Source organism: Rhinichthys klamathensis, unplaced genomic scaffold (genome assembly GCF_029890125.1).
Source record: "Rhinichthys klamathensis goyatoka isolate OS25496 unplaced genomic scaffold, OSU_Roscu_1.1 h1tg000114l_1, whole genome shotgun sequence".
In the NCBI taxonomy this organism is placed as follows: domain Eukaryota; kingdom Metazoa; phylum Chordata; class Actinopteri; order Cypriniformes; family Leuciscidae; genus Rhinichthys; species Rhinichthys klamathensis.
Genome location: NW_026606651.1, coordinates 3,671,151 through 3,689,864, shown reverse-complemented (window position 1 = coordinate 3,689,864; position 18,714 = coordinate 3,671,151). Strand labels below are relative to the sequence as shown.

Here is an 18,714-nt window from a genome sequence, read left to right as displayed (position 1 = left end):
AAACTGTTAGAGAACTATGTGGCCATTTATCTGTTCAATAAAACTCCTTACTCACCTGTTCTGTTGAGAAATAAAAACACCATCACCTCCGCGTCGCTTTTACATTTCAAATCCCTCAGTTCTCGCATCTCTGAAAAGCCAAGCCAATGTTGATTCTTGTTTTATTACGAGCTCTGTCTCGCTCTCTTTTCCCCAGCAGACTCCTCTCTTAGGCCTGGTATTTTAATGGTTGATTCCCCGGAGGTTGGAGATTTAGCTGCTTAATGTCAACCTTTCTGGCTCGTGTTAACTAACCTAACCTAGCCAGTAGCCACTGTAATGGAGTGTAAATGAATTATGGAGACAGCGCCATCTATGTGGCGAGTGACGGCATTTCGCGAGTTCAATGGGAACCGGAGTTCATGAGAAATGCTGTGAGTAGTTGCACATTCTTAGCGGTCTGGGAATTATCAGTTAAAGTGTTCAAAACATTAAAAAAACTGCTTTGCTGTGAATGTACATTACAATGTATGAGATCGTATGTACGCAATTTTCCGCGAAAACCACTTATAATAGGCTTACTATATGTCTCATTCATTCATATAGTGACTATAAAGGGTTTTTATATAACGTTAATGTAAAGGGTTTGAGGCTGAGCAGGGATTTGCTGACAATGTTAGCCTAGCATTGAAACCAGGGTTATTATTGTTAACTAAACCCAAATCTTAAACTATTGAAAAACATGTTTGATAATTTAACAAAGCTGAATTAAAATATAAATATTAGAAGAAAAACTTAAACTAAATGAAAATGAGAAATGTTGCCTTTGGCAGCCAACTAAGTTAAAGCATGAACGTAGGGCTATTAAGTAGAAATTAATAAAAACTAAAACTGAAATAAAAATAAATGAAACCTAAATAGTAATATTTCATAAAATAATAACTAACAAAAATAACACAACCAGAATTACTAAAAACTTAAAGTAAATTGAAATTGAAAATATGAAATTGAAAAAAATTAGGAATGTTGCCTTGGCAACTATTTAAGTTGAAGGGACTAAAACTGAAATAAAGTTAATTCAAAGTAGGCCCTATTATTAAAAGCTACGATAATATAAATAAAACTAAAACAATACTGCACTGAAAAATTTGCATGCAAATTAATTTAGAAAAGCTGGACATGTTAAGCTTAATAATGTTTAAAACAGTTTAAAATAACTGAAGTAAAGCAGTCGTCTGGCTGGGTTTGTGGTGGTTATTGTGTGGTTTGCTCTACACTTTGTGATCAGTCTGGCTGGAGCCAAGGGAAGAATCAGGATCAGTTTGCCACAGCTTTTGTGCGCTGCATGTTTTAGGTTTCTCTCTAACAAGACTGCAATAGCGGCTGCCTTCACTTTTAAATGATGTGGTTTGACGTATTTAATAAGCCAAGATTAACAATAGCAGTTTATAATAGAGAGAATAAAAGGCTGCTGGTGTAATAATAGCACTTTATGGATCTTCTCAGGCATCTGATTTCTTTGCCATTCATCAGAGTACAGCATGAGACGGCCTGAAATCCAGCCGTGGGAAGGACAAAACTAACTACATCGGTGGATGGTTTACAAAGTCACTGTAGACTTTGAACACGAAACAAATTACTTTTAAAATAAAAACAGACATGCACAACAAGTACATTTATTTGTGCACGTTCAATTGGGACATCCGACAAGCAAAATGCTAAAAGGCGCCCCCTGGTGGACAAAGCAGGCATTCGCGTCCAAACTTTAGTGAGGAAATGTGTACTCGATATTTACCACAAAATAGCAGTATCGCCGCCTAGTGGACAAACAGTTAACCAGCAGAAAAATATCTCACAGTTTTGGTCTAAAATGCTTTTGCTTGAAATCAATTGAAAATCAGCCAACAAATGTTCATCATACGTTTTCATCCTAGTGATTAAAAAAAGAACATTATATTCTCTTATAAAGAATATATTCTCTTCACACACACACACACATATTAAAATTAATAAATTAAAGACATTTATATAAAAAAACAAATATATATATATATATACAAAATATATTTTTTTTTATTCTATTTAACATTGTGGTTGTTCATGAGTGGCAATATAATTAAATATGATTTGTATTTTAAATATGATATATATATATATATATATATATATATATATATATATATATATATATATATATATTAAAAATGTAAGAAATGTATAAATACAAATGTATTTTATTAAAACATTGTGTGGTTGTTTGTGAGTGCCAATATTTTATATATATATATATGCTATAGTGTATAATATATTTATTATATAATTAAATATATTTATATATATATATATATATATATATATTATGAATTCAAATATGATAATATATACATTAAGAAATTAAAGCCATGTATATATATATATATATATATATATATATACGTATATATATTTATTTTTTTATATAATTGATATATTTTTTTAAACATGTTTGTGTATGGTTGTTGTGTATATATAGTCTCTCTCTCTCTCTCTCTATATATATATATATATATATATATATATATATATATATATATATATATATATATATAAATATATATGTATATAAAGTTAAGAAATAAATGTAACAATATATTATAAAATTATGTTTATATCTAATGAGCACAGCTGGAATAGACAAAAAAAAAGAAGCCCAAAGATAAGAGAGTTTTTGCTTGCGTCACATTTTTGGTCATTACATAATTTGTGAATTTATTATAATTCTATATGAATAATAATGCAGCCTCAGTATTTTTTCATAAGGGAAAATAAACTGCAAAATAGATACAAATGGAAACCAATAAATTGCTGATAATAATATGATGACTTTGCCATATACACTGTAATCCAGTGAGCTTAAAGGGTTTAAGATCAGAGGAGCAGATGGCTTTAACATACACACACCTGTTAACTGTGGCCGACTCTTTCCTTCCCGCGTGTGTGGCAGTGCACGGCTGAACCGAACCTCCAGTATGAGCGTGCACGTTCAGGACTGGCTCCAGTCTGCTGATGTGCTGGTGTCTCTGCTGCTCGACTCTCTGGGGAATACGGACTACATGGAGGACTGGGATCTGTGTCTGAGATTACTGGAGAATCTGAGTTTGGATCTGATCGGTCAGGTGCAGTGTTTGCTGGAGGACCGGGTGGTGTGCGCTCAGTTCCTGGGCTCGCTGTGGGCAGATGATCTCTCGGCCTGGGCTTTTCTCAACATCTAGACCTTCATGTAACTTCTACAAAGCAACGGAGAACAATGATCCAGAGGATTTCAATACAGCAAAGCTTTCTGACGGACTCTTCTCTGATATTCTGCTCAACTTCATTCACAAATAGGGCCTAAAAGTCAAAGATCTCAAGAAAGGTTTGCACTTGGTTCCTGTAGACTATTTGTTGGCATCTGACAATCAACTCTATTTACGGGTGAAACTCGTGCAACAGTTCATGTATTTCAGTATTTCAAATTAAAAGGTGAATCTAATATATTTAGTATATATAACTATATACATGCATTATTATACTTTTCAGAGGGCCGACATTTCTGTATTTAAAATCCTTTTATTTTATTTTATGTATTATTACAATTTTCTGAGATTTTGAATTTGGGGTTTTCATAAGCTGTAAGCCACGATCATCAAAATTATAACTTTTGCACGATATTCAAATTTTTCGAGTTTCACCTGTATAATTTCTTTGGTTAATGGTGACATTTAAATTCTTCTAACACTGTAATGGTTGTATATTCAATATAAACACAGTAATATGAAATAGAAATGAACTGAGGGACCTTTAATCTTGTGTTTATGTTGTTACTAAAACAAAAATTGACTTCACAAAATTGTAAACATAAAGAATACAGTAGGTTATAAACAGTCATACGAAATACAAATAAACTGAAGGGCCTTTAATCACCATGTGTTTTATGTTACTAAAACTAAATACTTCACAGAATATTTTTTTACCAATAGGGCTAAATCAATGTTAACACAGCATGATATATGAATAAACATAGGGACATTTAATATTGTCCATGTTATTAAAACAAAAATTTACATCACAAATGATTCAGAAAAATGTCATTTAATAAACGCGGTAATGTGAAATATAAAAAAACGGAGGAAACTTTAATTGCCTGGCGTTTTCATGTTACTAAAATCTAATATTTATTTTACAAAATTGTAAATTAAACTTTGAAAAACTACATTTCCCATAATACATCACGAGAACAGGAAGCGCATCACTGCGCAGTTACGTGACACGTCAAGAGGTTCTTCTGTACACAAATATCACGGACAGCTAAATTTCTATCACGAGATGTGATCATTCACTCAACGGACCTAAGCTCTTTCTTCAGATATCGTCCTGACGGTCTGGTTAACTCGTAAGTTTCTGTCCATGTCTTTCTATAATGTTTTATTGGCGGTCAGAGAATGAGTTGTAACGGAAAAGTCCTCCGATAGCTGTGACAGAACCGAAGCTTTTTGACTCTGTACTGTTAATTACGCAATGATTGACGTGTCCTGAAATACATTTAGCGACCGGTAATCTAACGTTAGGTATTCAACTGTAACAAACATGATATTACAACGGTACCGTTAGTAAATTCAATAGTTTAGCACCCGTTGTAATTGGGTTTCTGATACTTTATATTTCCCCCCTTTATTTTCTATGTATAACGTTAAGTGTTTAGTTAATAATTTTTTGTAAACATTGACTATTTAATTAAAAGAATTGAACGTCTTTGAATTATTATTTTTATCGTTTACATAATTTTAATAATCCACGTTTACTGTTAATCGATTTAACAACAGTAATACTTTTTTGTTCCATTGCTTAAATGTGTGTGTGTGTGTATGTGTATGTATATATATATATATATAATTTAAGTAATGGAAAATTAAATGTACATAATAAAATGACAAATTATTTGAAATTTTATTTTATAATTTTATTTAACTTCATATTTTATTTTAGCATATTTCACTCATATTTAACGTTAATTTGCTGAAAAGACAGAATTTATTTTTGTAACTATATATATATATATATATATATATATATATATATACATAGCATACAATATGCATTATTATACATTTTAAAATGCAATATATAATTTTATTTTCTTTCTTTTTATTTGGGGGTAAAAATATTTCCTGGGAATTTCTTTGCAAGGTTCACCCTGTTTGTTTCAGTGAAAGACACATTCCAGCCATTATGGCTTTGATTACAATGTTACTAATGTCAATATTAGATGTACATGAATCTTGATAAAGTTGCTCTATCCAAACAGTGCCTGTGTTGATGGCGTGTCTTGTGCCAGTCTGACGGGTTACATGTGAGAGAGAGAGAGAGAGAGCAGTCGGGATGAGTGGCGTGGCGCTCGCGCTGGAGGTGGTGGTGGTGTTCTTCCTCGCGCTCTTCTTGCTACACCGCTATGGAGACTTTCACAAGCAGCATCGGATGGTCCTGTTCGCCACCCTCCTCGCCTGGTTCCTGTGCTTCCTCATCGTCTTCATCCTCCCACTGGACGTCAGCACGGTGAGACCGCCTGGAAGCAGTTACAGACCATACCACAGTAGTCAACATTTGAAGTGGATCAAAACCTTTCATCAAAGTTATACATGAATTACAACAATACTTCTTGTCTTAGGACAACTTTGATGAACTTTTTTTGATCCACTTCAAATGTTGACTACTGTAGTTTGAAGTGTTGTGGTAAGTTGCAAACTGAAAGGTTGCAGGTCTATAAACATAAAAAAGTGTTCTCAGTATGGATAAAGTGTGAGCTAAATGCAGTCATGGGATGTTCAGAAATAATAATAAAAAAAAGGTCATGTTCTTTTTTGTGCAATCTTTATGAAATTATATTTAAAATGATTACTGGACATTTAATGGAAAGTATAGAAAATTATGTAAACTCTCTTTACAACTCTTACAATTATTTCAATAATTAAGGCATTTAACATATGCTGTTATCTAGAGCCATTTACAAAACATCTTTTAGTGTATGCATGACTGACATGATCAACAGATGGCAAGCGTGCAATACAGGACATTTCCTGCGGGAAAAAGAAGCACTAACAAAACACAAAATAAAACCTAAATCTGTTGTTGTATTCTCAACCCTGGTGATGTTTCGTTTGCTTGTGCATCTGCAGACCATATATAACCAGTGTGAGATTGATAGTGTCCACTTGGTGCCGAGCAACATGCGACGTGATAACTCCTCCAACTCTTCGGTATTTCCGACACAAAGGTAAAGAGGTTTGCTTTGATCTAATGAATAGTTCTAGGAAGAAATAAAGCCTTGAAATTTGTTTAAACACTGTTGTACAAATAGTGCTAAGACTTTTATGTTTAGTTAACATGCTGAATATGGTTATTTATTAACTTTATCCACATCACCCCACCTTCTCCTGATTATAGGGTCGCAAAGTCTTGCCATAAGCCTTGGAGTTACATCCCAGATGGGATTCTTCCCGTGTTTTGGAGGGTGGTGTACTGGACGTCACAGTTCCTGACATGGTGCGAGAGAAATTGTGTCATTCCTGTGTTTCTTCACAATAAAGTGCAACAGTAGGGTTCTGGAAATAAACATCTTTTCAAGACAGATCTACTATGAGATCTGATATTGTTAAATGTTTTAAGCTGTAATACAATATTCTCACTCAATTAAAAAAAATAAGTTTTACCCTCTGGTACTGTTCGGTCATCTTTGACCAAAAGAAAATTAAGGTTTTTTTTTTTTTAGGATGGTATGGTATGAAACTTGGTGAAGATTTTGGCGCTTGCTATGTGAACACAAAAATAAATCCCGAAATGGTCCTGAAAAAAGTCACACTTGTTCATGGTCAAAAATGACCGCATTGGAAATGAATGGGAGGCGAATTTGATCTAGTGGAAGTGTTTGGTACTGCGCCCAAACAAAAACTTACTGAAAGCTATTTTTTTTGCGTTATCAACCTCAAATTTAAGACACACCTTGTTTGGATTTATGGCTTTGATTTTCTTACAGTTTTAGAGTCAAATTTTTCATAAGAATAAATGTAAAATTGTATAACTTTTTTTCAAGTTAATTTTTTAAAACAGTTTTCACTTCAGCAGCAATAATTTGCTAAGTGTCATCTTTAAAAAGAGACCAAATTGAAGTATGTGCACCAAAGCATTAAAGGTTTATGACAGTTTAAGTTGGAAATTAAAATTTCAGATCCATGCTCAAAAAGTGAATAAATGGATTATAACTACTACATAAATATAATTTAGTACCATAAAATCCCCTAAAAATACAAAATATTAAATAAAAACATAGTCATTTCATTGAAAAAAAAGGTAATTTTTGACGACACTTGAACAGTACCAGAAATGTACATTACATCAAATAAGCTCAGCAGTAAAATCCCACTCTCTTGAAGCATTGCAAATCATGCAGTCGAGTATACAACTTAATATTTACAATACTTGTATATATTTAAATATCCTGCAATAAACATATTGCAAAAAAAAAATAGCATTTTTATTAGACTTTTTGTAAGACGACAGTCATTTATTTGGTATTATACTACTACTATAGTTTTGTATTATTATTATTATTCATGGAATGAGTACTTCATGCCCACAAAAACACAAATGGGGAAAATACTTCTGGAACCAAGGCTGCTGAAAATTGGGGTGCGTGCGGCCCATATAACAACACTACTGACAGACCAGTAACAGTAGCATCATTAGTGACGTTAAATCATTTCTATTTTATGGCACTTTTTTGTAATGACAAATTCAAAGACAGATTTTGCTCTTACAAAAGTATAAAGGATTTGAAAAATGTTCTAACATCTTGTTCCCGTGTGCGCAGGCTCTTGATTCCCTTCATGCAGTCGTATGCACGTTCAGGAGGTTTCTCCATCTCAGGGAAAATAAAAACAGCCCTGATAGAAAACGCCATTTATTATGGCACATACCTGCTTATCTTCTGCTCCCTGCTCATCTACGTCGCCGTCACTCCGAAGTGGCACCTCTCCTGGTTAGTGTTACGCCCTCTTCTTTCCCCTTCAGCCAATCACAAAACTCCTTTCATTTCTAGACCAATGCACATCTCACTTCCCAAGCTGACATATTTAATTTATGAGCCATTCCACCGAAAGGGTGACATTTCTGTCCCCAGGACATTATATGTATAAAATTGCATGAAAATTAACTCTAAAATACATTTTATTATTAAGCAAAATGTCATGCATATTAAGCTAACTACAAATTTAAAATGTATAATTAAAAAAATTAATAAAAACTGCATAGAACACTAAAAAATAGCATTTTCTGCATGTCCCCACTCTCTATCTCTAAACTTTACCATGAAATATAATGATTAAAATACTTCAGAAATCTGATTTCTTTTGCATTGTTGTGTAACTTTATATCCAATCTGCTTTAAAATTAAAGAGAATTAAATTTTAAAATTAAATTTTTTAGATAAAATACATATTTTAGTCATGTCCCCGGGTTTACACTCAGTCCTGTTACCCTATTACATCCCGCCTCTGAAAAACGTAGAATATTACACAAGACACATTTTCAACAGTAAGTTGCATCATCTGGATCTTCTGAAGGCAATGGGGCGACCATAAGTAAGTCCTCTCATTTTAATTTCTGTATATTTGATGAAATTGTAACTATGACTGAGAAGGTCAATCTCAACATACGGTCCTGTTACCTAAACTTTTTCTTAGATTTACATTTTTTATTTTAAAAATATTAACTTTTGGTAAGGCACTAGAAATGGCTCAGTGTCCTCATGTTATTAGCATCTATGCTATGTGGCCATATGCATGTATTTGATAACTTTTTGCTTAAAAACTCAATCCTGTCACTTTCAGTCCTGTTACTATTTTTTTCTTTTTCTAAAAAAATAAAATTAAACCACTATTTTTATCAGTTTTGTTTGGCCCATAATTTATACAATTATTTAATAAATTAAAAAATATATATATATATAAACTTGAGGCTTCGGTCTTATTTAAAATGAAAAAATGGCTTTGTGTTTTTTTATTAAAATACACCTTGCCTTAATAGTGATTTTATTGTAACAAATATCAATTTTTTGAACATATAACCAACAATTTCTTTAAAATAAACACTTTCTTGTGGGGAAAACAAAGGAATTAATTGACATGCTTTTAAACTTGCTTTTTAAATGGGACATGATTTTCGGTAACAGGATTGAGAAAACATGCGCCCATCTTCTGCTTAAACCTTGTAAAAAATAAATAAAGTTGCCTGAGATTGACCAATACACATTTTGAATAGTTAAATATGTGTAGTATTAGATTCAATGTTGAAAAAGATAAAAAATAAAGTTTAATTTTGAAGAGTTACAACAAGCAAATGTCACCCATTCGGTGGAATGGCCCTTACACATATTTGTAAAGGTCTGACTTGCGGACGATTGGCATTACCGCCGCCAACACCTGGGGGCTGTTCCTGCTGGTGTTGCTGCTGGGATACGGCCTGGTGGAAATCCCGCGCTCCTATTGGAGGGCATCGTGCCACGGACAGCTGCTGGCAAAGACGTACTTTAAAGCAGCGAAACTGATGACGGAAAAAGCAGACGCCGAAGAAAACCTGGAAGATGTTATGGAGGTGAGGGATTGTCATTTCTTTGATCAAAGTCCATGCATTATCTTATAAAAAAAAAAAATGCATACTTAAATGTCCACAGGATGTCAGAACGGTTAATGAAACAATCAAATACAACCATCCTCTACGCAAATGCATTGACACCATTCTGAGAAAGGTAAGTTTCATATAATCTTCATCTTACTGATTGTACATGTGTAAATATATGGTGGTTCCCAAATGATAGACTATACACTACGCACTCAACCAAGTAGAGAATGAATTGTATAAGGTTATTTTATCATTCAACATCTGAGTCTGATGCCCCTCCCCCTCCGCTACATAATTAAAGTTGTGACAGTTGAGTGCATGAACTGTCCAACATTACACGCTTTTCTTTTTTTTCCTGGTTTATTAAGTGCTTCGTCCAGCTATTTAAAGCGCACTTTTTCTATTTGGCATTTTCAGTGAAATCTCTACTCACACTATTTATACTACAAAACATTATAGAATAGTGCACAAGTATCCAAATTGGGACGCACCTATGGAGTATTAATACCCTCACATCTTTCTCAGTGTCCTGTAGAATACCAGGAAAAGATGGGCAGAAACATGGACGATTATGAGGACTTTGATGACAAAGGAAACCCTTATCCTAGTAAAAATAGTTTAGTCAAACTACATAAAAAGGTAATAAAAACACTGCAGCTATATAGAATATTAATATAAAGCAAATTCACTGATGTTTATTATTTATAAATAATATAACTATTTTTTTTACAATTTTAAAAAATGTCACTTTTAATATTTAAAATTTAATTTTAATATGAAATGCATTAAAATTGTAAATTTAAGTTTTGTTCATTTCAAATGTAAAATAATATAATTATAAATATAAACATTAATTATTTGAAATATTTTGCATTATATAAATGTATTTATATTCAAATATCATGATTGAGACTTATGCATTGTATTAATATCTCCTGTCAGGTGATCTATGCTGTTCAGAGGCATAACCGCACACAAGTTCAGTGGCAGATTCTATTGGACGAGGCTTTTCACTTAGAGGACGTGGCCAAAAACGAGACAAGCTCCACTCACCAGTTCATTCACAGCTTCCCCTCTGCAGAACCGCCTGGATGGATCAGCAAGTACCTGTACACGCCCACCGTGGGTGAGGAAACCTGGGGACACATTCTCTCTCTTTTGTAGCCGAAAATACCTTTCTGCTCTTACTACAATAACACCTTTATGAGAGATACAGAGATCTGTGATCCTTCAACAGAGTAAAGGCTCATTCACAATGAGAACGCCTAAAAAAAGACTTTAAAACAATGCATTCCTGACAAACAATGCAGCAGATATGCTTTGGGTCGTTTCTGAGTTTCTCAGGAGGACTTCTGAGCTGTACTAGGTTTAGGAGATACTTTTAACGTTACAATGCTTTGTGAATTACTCTTAGATGAAAAATGTACCAGTCCTAAAATTAGCGACACACCCTTAAATTTCCACATTAGGAATAACTTTTAGCCTTAAGAGGTTTTGTGAAGATGCCCCTGGTCTAAAATATACATCTTATTACCTTATCACCGTTTAATTGATTCCTACAACTAAGTTTGCTCATCTGTTTCTTCAACGCAAGCTTTACCTGGGTGGTTTCTGCACCTCGATATTTTAGGATTTTTCTAAAATAAACAAGACTGTTTTACAAAAATTGCAATCTTGCTAAACTTGTTTTTGTGGAACAGTCTAGTTTTATGAAATATAGAGCATCAGAAACCACCCAGGTTGATGAAACAGATGAGAGGATTTTTCTATAAAACCAGACTTCCACAAAAACAAGTTTAGCAAGATTGCAATGTTTGTGGAACAGGTTTTTTTTGCCAAATGCCAATAGAAAATATCAATTGTTTTCTTATCAAATGTCAAACCACTTTGAAAAGACTCTGTATAGTATGTATGTTTGGAATGGTTGGTTCATTTCAGCACACATGACTATTGTCCATCTACCCGTGACCAGCACAAAGAGAAACTCTGAGTGTTGAAATGCGATTGCTAAGTTGTTATCAGTGGCTCTGACCCCTGATTTTTGCCTGTTTTGTAATCCAAGTCTGATCGCTTACAGAACAGAAAACCTTTCATCAACAAGCCGCACAATTTGAGATGTCATTCATGTCCGAGCGCACACATTGCACAGTACAGTTTTATATTTAGTGTTAAGGATTTGTTCAAATCGCTAACCTTAAGTAATGAATGCTATTATAAGCTATGATATTGAGTCAAAGGAGCAGTTTGTTTGGGTAATAACCTCATGCATCTCTCTCTGTCCTGCAGAGTGGTACTGGGAGTGTGTTTTCCGGCGCTGGTGTTACCGCGTGCTGGCTGTGCTTTTATGCCTGTTCTCTGCAGCCGTGGTCTGGTCTGAATGCACCTTCTTCAGCACACAGCCCGTTCTGTCTCTCTTCGCTGTCTTCATCCAGCTCGCAGAGAGAGACTACAACTATGTTTACATAGAGGTGAGGAACACAAGCACAAGCACAATCACACATATAATGGAGAAGGCTGCATACAGCCAATCAGAAAGCTGCGTACTTCCGCCAGCATGGCTGAGAAATGCGCGAAAATAAACTTTTTGCCACATGCATGAAAACATATTTTGCATTATTTTTATTACAAATATTTTTGAGCCTATGACTGCGATTATTTAGTTGTTCACTGTAAACAACCGTTTCTTGGGGCTTATTGCTTTATTTTCTTTTATGTACAATTCCAAGTGGGGAATAAAACATATTTGGTTTACACTGTAAGTGAATTGAACAAACCAGAATCAAATCATTGATCACATTTATTTGTATGACAATTAATCGTCAGCACAAAATTCATGATCGTGACAGGTCTACTTGGTGCTTTGCACGTAATCATTTTTGTACTTAAAGTCAAAATAAAACGGTGTTTGCAAACCATTTTACTTGCATAATGTCACATTAATATGTAAACCAACATGACTTGGGAATTATTGGTGAAAAGTGGATGGTGAGGTTGAAAAAACTGCAACCTGTACATTGTTATTTTGTGTTTGTCCTCTAGATGGCGTGTTTTGTCACCATATTCTTCTTGTGTTACTGCGTGTACTCCACTGTGTTCCGGATCCGAGTCTTTAATTATTATTACCTGGCCCCTCACCACCAGACGGACGCCTACAGCCTGCAGTTCAGCGGCATGTACGAAACACCATGTGACTGTTACAAAAACCATCTCTGGTTGTTTTGATCTGTTGCTGTATCAGTGTGTTCAGCATTTCGATCTGATTGATGTGCAGGTTGTTTTGTCGTTTGACGCCTCCGCTGTGTCTGAACTTTCTGGGTGTGATTCACATGGACTCCACCATCTCCCATCAGCAGAGACAGCAGACAGCGTACAATTCAGTGAGTCACACACCACTCTCATGCAAAAATACCATCACAGATCTATATAACTAGCATGTAAGACTTTAATTAGCTGGATTATATAACTATAATAATATTGATATTTTCATCCTTGTATTCAAAGTATATCTTCATGACATAGATTTATTTAAATTTATGCATAACAATACTTGGTAATAAACAACATCTACTTTATTTTACTAAATTTAAATTAAACTTTAATTTACTAAAAATGCAATGACCACTTATATGAACACTTTTTATTGAAGATGTGGACAAAAGGCTTTCTAAAACCACTATTTTTACTACTGACTTAAGTCATTAAGATTAAAATATCTATTAAATAGAAAATAAAAAAATCTATTAAAATATCTTTGTCTTGCGAGTCTAATGTCTATATATGAAAACTAATTGGCATACATTACATAAAGCATATTAAAATCACAGCATTCATGTGCAATTAACTTGATCAATAATGAATATTATTTTTCTCATGCATTTATATGCTGTCACTGCAAACAATTTATTGAAAAGACAAAAGATGAAGTCGCCATATTCCATTTTTTTAGCAGATAATCATATTTATGGTTAGACACCATGTATGACCATGAATATGATTATTTGCTAAAAATGCAATATGGAAAAATGCAATTCTGTATCTTGTTGCAAACAAAATACAGAATTTGTTTTTAATTGGAATTCTCAAATTACAATTTTTGCTACGGTGTTTTAAACCAGAGACACCATTAAAATATCGTTGTCTAATATGCCTATAGGAAAACTAATTTGCCATATAAAAAGCATATTAAACTCACAGCATTAATGATGTTGCTTAATTTTATGTCATATTTTATATCATGTACAATCATCCAGCCCTATTGATACTTATGGCTACCTCACTCCAAAATCATTCTCTCTCTTTATGATAGATAATGGGATCCATGCAGGTCCTGTCATTCATCGCTAATGGATTTTATATTTATTATCCTATGCTCATCGTTTTGCTCTGCATTGCAACTTACTTCAGGTAAGATGTAACTCCAACAAATATTTATCTTTGAAATATTACAGAAACTGTTGTTGTTGGAAGACTGTTAGCTCTTTGTTTTTCCTCTTGTTCATTCTAGCCTGGGCACACGCTGTCTGAATTTGCTGGGCTTCCAGCAGTTTATGGGTGAGAATGATCTGACCTCTGACCTGGTGGACGAGGGGAGAGAACTCATCCGGAGAGGTACTATAGACCAAATTCAAAATTGGTCCAAATCTATGTTAGTCCAAACCTAATTGTTAGAATAGGTTTAGCAGATATACACAAATTACATTTATTTTTTATTTTTTGATGTAATCGCATCAGTCCCAAGAAGGACTGGATGATATTGCTAGATTTTATATATCAATATTTTATTCAAAGTATATTTTCAGTCAGAAAAATATTTTTTTTCCCCAATCAATCAAAAATCTAATCTGACTTTTTTTTTCAATCTAAATATAATTTACATTTTATAGTTTTACATGGTACCTTTTGCAATTAGAATATATATATATGTATAAAATAAAATATATCATATCATTATATATCAAATTAAATAAATTAAATAAATGCTGTTCTTTTGTTCTTTCCATTTATCACAGAATCGTGAATCAGAAAGTAATCATGGTTTCCACAAAAATATTAAGCAGCACAACAGTTTTCAAAATTAATCATAATAAAATTAGAATGATTTCTAAAGGATCATGTGACACTGAAGACTGGAGCAATGATGCTAAAAAATTCAGCTTTGATCTCAGGAAAAAATAGCAAGGAATAAACATATTAAAATAGTTAATTCATAGTTAATAAACAGTTATTTTAAAAAGTAATATTTCAAAATGTTCTGTTTTTACTGTATTATTGATCGAATATGCAATCTCTGTGAACATAAAACTTCTTTCAAAAACATAAAAAAATCTTGCCAATCCTAAACTTTAACAATAGTGTATATAAATACAAAATAACGACAATATATTTATATTTATAAATTATATCAAATATAAAAAATTATGTCATGTTATAATTTCATTGTTTTTAAAACCCTTGCTCTTGTTTTCAGAAAAAAGAAAACGGCAGAGGACAGAGGATGGCGAGATCAGACGGAGAGTGAGTGTGTTTCTGGCTAAACTGCCTCGCATTTAATGATGAGGATAGATTACAGTACTGTGCCTGTCTGAACCCCGTTTCTCCGTTCATCACGTCTCTGTCTGTCAGGAATGGAGGGAACGCTACAGTGATCAGAGGGAGAGATATGGCGGGAGGAGCAGAAGTGCGTACTCAGAGCTGAAGGAGACGGACGGCTCCAGCACAGACACTGGCCGAGGTGAGGACGATTCACGCTGTCAGTCTAAGGCCATAGCACACTGAGCCCGAAATTCGCATCCGAAATTTTCGCACGTTAAAAAATAAATGCACACTGCCTCCGAAACTTTCGTCCCTCATAAAAAAAAATCGGATAGGGTTCGATTTTCTGCGTTTTTCGCATTCGTAGCAAGCATTTTGAATGGTGTTTTGACAATTCAGAGCCATCCCGAATACGAAAAAACGCACACGAAAATTTCGGACTCAGTGTGCAAGGACCTTTACTGAAAATACTCTTGCTTTGAGTTTTTGGTCAGATGTGATGAAGAGCATTGGGTGTGTGTGTGTGTGTGTGTGTAGGTGTAGCTCAGTCTCGAAGAGATCGAAACGACAAGGCTGAATTACTACAAGACGTTGAACCGTTGGACTTCACTGGAGAAGAACAGCTGGAAACGGATAACAGGAGGTCTGTATTACTACATTATATCTCATAACATAAACATATTTCAGTCATGGAAAGTTACTAATAGCATTAGCTTGAGAATATTATTTTTCTTATGCATTTTTATGCTGTCGCTCAGACCACCTTTTTTTAAAGACTAATGGTGCGTTCACGTGCTATGGAAAATATGATATTTTCCACTTGTGAACTGGTATTTACCAGTGTGTTGCGTTCAATTGCTTTTGTTGTCGTAATGTGGTACAAAGATGGAGATCCAGACCTGTTATTTAGCTAAAACTATTTTAGATTGCTTAAGTCATCTGCTACAGCAAGAAGATGATTTATCAAACCTCAAACGGTAAAGAATATGCTGTATAGATCATGAATAGTACATATTTTTACCATTCACGACCATAGACAGTAAAAGAAATGGATACAGCGACCCCATTGATTTCAACGGAGAGAGTTGAAGCCCAACATGGGCACTCACTTCCTGATAGCCAAGCGCACTGCGCAGGCTCAAACTGAGCTTGACGACGTAGTTGTCACGTGAGCAACCGTTCTGACCTTCTAGTAGCTGTGCCGGGACAAATCTGAATTGAAATCTGCAACAAATCTGTTGTTGAAATATTTTGTCCCGTTGCTTTTATGAACTCTCTATCTATGGGTTTCTCCCTTGACTTTATGCCTCCATGTCCACCCGATTGCCTCATAGACAGTAAACGATTGCCTACGAGCTTCTACTTCTGTCTATACGGTAATTTCTCTACTGTGCGACAGAGCGTCCCGTGGTTATGACGCAATCGTTAGCCTATTTTTACAAGAATGGCTTCTACGGGGCCATAACGTAAGATACAAAGTAATGGAGCCTTTTGTCCATTGTCCCGTTTCTTGAGAAATAAATAATGGACAAATGGAGTCTTTGGACGCCTCAGATGTAAAGTTATTCGCTGTCAAAGTGACGCCAAAATGAATGGGAGTCAATGGGATGCTAACAGCAGGTGATAGCCAGCTACAATGGCGGCCCCCGGAGGCAGCTTCAACTTCCGGCTGATGGATTACCCCCTTGTTCACGACTTTCGCGTTACTCTCCGCCATTTTGAGAAGGTCAAAGGTTATCTCATCTCGGCAACTCGTGCATCAAAATATTCTACGAGTTGCCCAGTGGAAAATACCACATGAGGGGGTGTTCATGTACATTTTCCACGTCGGCTTTTGGTATTTACCATAATTACCATAGCACGTGAACGCACCATAAATGTTTTATTTAGTTATATGTTTATGTTATATATTTAAGGATTATTGAATTTTTATTTTGTTCTTTATTCATACAACACTTCTTACCCATGTAAAAGAGAAAGTAAATATATATAGTAAATACAATAATAAAATTAATTGTGTGATGACATTGTGTAAACGTTCAGGGATTTTGATTTGATTTATATCACTCACTGACGCTTTTACAAAAAGCGATTTGAAAATGATGAACAAGCTATTTATCCTAAGAGCCAATGGTATTTGCCGCACACAATGACACATTTCAAGTATAAGATATAAGGAGAAACTATTGGGACATTATGTATTTTGAAGGTTTTCACTGAAGAACATGTAGTTCTCTCGTTGTTAATGAATGTCATCTCTCTGTAGGTACGCTGGAGGACAATACCTCGCGACCTCTGCATCTCGTAGCCGCATCTTTGATGATGTATGAGAACAAGGAGAACAATAAAGGGAAACTGTTTGCACTTTTTAATCTTCACACTCTTCCTGAAGTGTCCAGTGAGAGACTGCAGCTTTAACGCTTCTGTGTCTCTTTGTACTGAATGTGTTTTCTGTGTGTTTGTGTGTGTGTTGCTCTTACCTCTCATTGTCCCTTTACTTCCAGATGAAGCCAAAATAGCAAACCCCACATACTGTACACAACTATAGTGTAGCTACAGTATCTTCACAGCAGTGACGGTTGGTTTTCATGCAGAGGAACATTAATATTTGGCTGAAAAAGGGAAGAAAAAGTGTCACGTTAGTTCTCTATAGAATCCTAATTTGAAGTTTAAAGTTTCTGTTTAGAGAATAGAGTTTATTTAAGGTCACCCAGATGCATGAAGGTCTCACTGTGTCCTGATCTACACTTCACTCTGAACTTTCGCCCTCAGGATGAGAACTTGTTCGACCAGTAAATCACCTACAGGAAACACTTCTGTCTTTTGTTTGAGTATTTTGTTTAACCGTTCATTATTTAACAGATCACACTTTAAAGTTACAGAAGAAAATATGAAGAAAATGTCTCATTTTGGTTATTGAGCTCGTGTTTTGTACTGTAAACTTCAAATCCCTTTGATCAAAAAGTGAATGCATATAACATGAATGCTGTTTTACTTTTTCAATTATGTTCTATTTATTATAAATGTCTCTGAATTAATATTAAATTACTGCTCAGAGCTACTGAAATTTTGAAGACAATTTGTGCTTTTTTTTGGGATGACACAAATCTGTATAGCAGCTGTTTTATTTTCTTTCTTTTATTTGTTCTTGTTTGTTTGAATTTCCTCAATACCTCAAATAAATATTCCTGAGATTTTAATTACTTTCTTGTACAATCGTGTACTGAATGAGAAAAAAAACCTTCTTGATATTTTAATGCTGCTCAATGGCAGATTTGAGTGTTTTTAAAGAACACTAAAAATGTCAATCTATGGTCTCATCGTGCAGCTCGCACCCACCATATTTCAGAGTTAGAGCTGAAAAGGATAGTGTTGTTTTATGCCATTTCTGTTTTTGTGCTGTCTCTGACATTCAAAATCTCAAGTGCTTTAAGTAGGCATCCACACAACACTGTAACAAAGTCCCTTTACCACCACATGACTCTAAAATAAACAGATATGAAGCAATATATG

General features: G+C 34.3%; 1 protein-coding gene and 1 long non-coding RNA gene across 4 annotated transcripts; one reads left to right on the top strand and one right to left on the bottom strand.

The window, feature by feature from the left end:
* The first annotated feature begins 4,239 nt into the window (after positions 1 to 4,239).
* lmbrd2a (LMBR1 domain containing 2a) lies at positions 4,240 to 18,401 on the top strand. 3 transcript variants are annotated; one of them, XM_056254826.1, is made up of 18 exons: positions 4,240 to 4,390; positions 5,333 to 5,550; positions 6,171 to 6,268; positions 6,439 to 6,537; positions 7,862 to 8,029; positions 9,432 to 9,642; positions 9,722 to 9,796; positions 10,195 to 10,308; positions 10,612 to 10,795; positions 11,956 to 12,137; positions 12,709 to 12,842; positions 12,941 to 13,046; positions 13,976 to 14,073; positions 14,174 to 14,277; positions 15,137 to 15,183; positions 15,292 to 15,400; positions 15,745 to 15,844; positions 17,468 to 18,401. In XM_056254826.1, exons 2-18 carry the CDS (start codon positions 5,377 to 5,379, stop codon positions 17,529 to 17,531), a joined length of 2,067 nt encoding a protein of 688 aa, XP_056110801.1. In that variant the 5' UTR covers positions 4,240 to 4,390; positions 5,333 to 5,376; the 3' UTR covers positions 17,532 to 18,401. The 3 variants fall into 3 exon arrangements, with proteins under 3 accessions (XP_056110801.1, XP_056110800.1, XP_056110803.1); XM_056254825.1 differs by having other exon boundaries at positions 4,242 to 4,390; positions 5,303 to 5,550; XM_056254828.1 differs by having other exon boundaries at positions 4,250 to 4,390; positions 5,355 to 5,550.
* Positions 9,486 to 11,707, bottom strand: LOC130088178 (uncharacterized). The gene is made up of 3 exons (XR_008807444.1): positions 11,632 to 11,707; positions 10,723 to 10,805; positions 9,486 to 9,624 (listed from the first exon to the last, which is right to left on the bottom strand). It is a non-coding gene; the product is annotated as an uncharacterized LOC130088178 (long non-coding RNA).
* Positions 18,402 to 18,714: the final 313 nt, after the last annotated feature.

Bases quoted from the DNA above. Each gene is read 5' to 3' on its own strand.
- lmbrd2a (XM_056254826.1), top strand. From the start codon at position 5,377: ATGAGTGGCGTGGCGCTCGCGCTGGAGGTGGTGGTGGTGTTCTTCCTC. The intron at 10,796-11,955 runs GTGAGGAAACCT...TCTGTCCTGCAG, and splicing joins CCTGTACACGCCCACCGTGG to AGTGGTACTGGGAGTGTGTT. The intron at 14,278-15,136 runs GTACTATAGACC...TCTTGTTTTCAG, and splicing joins GAGAGAACTCATCCGGAGAG to AAAAAAGAAAACGGCAGAGG.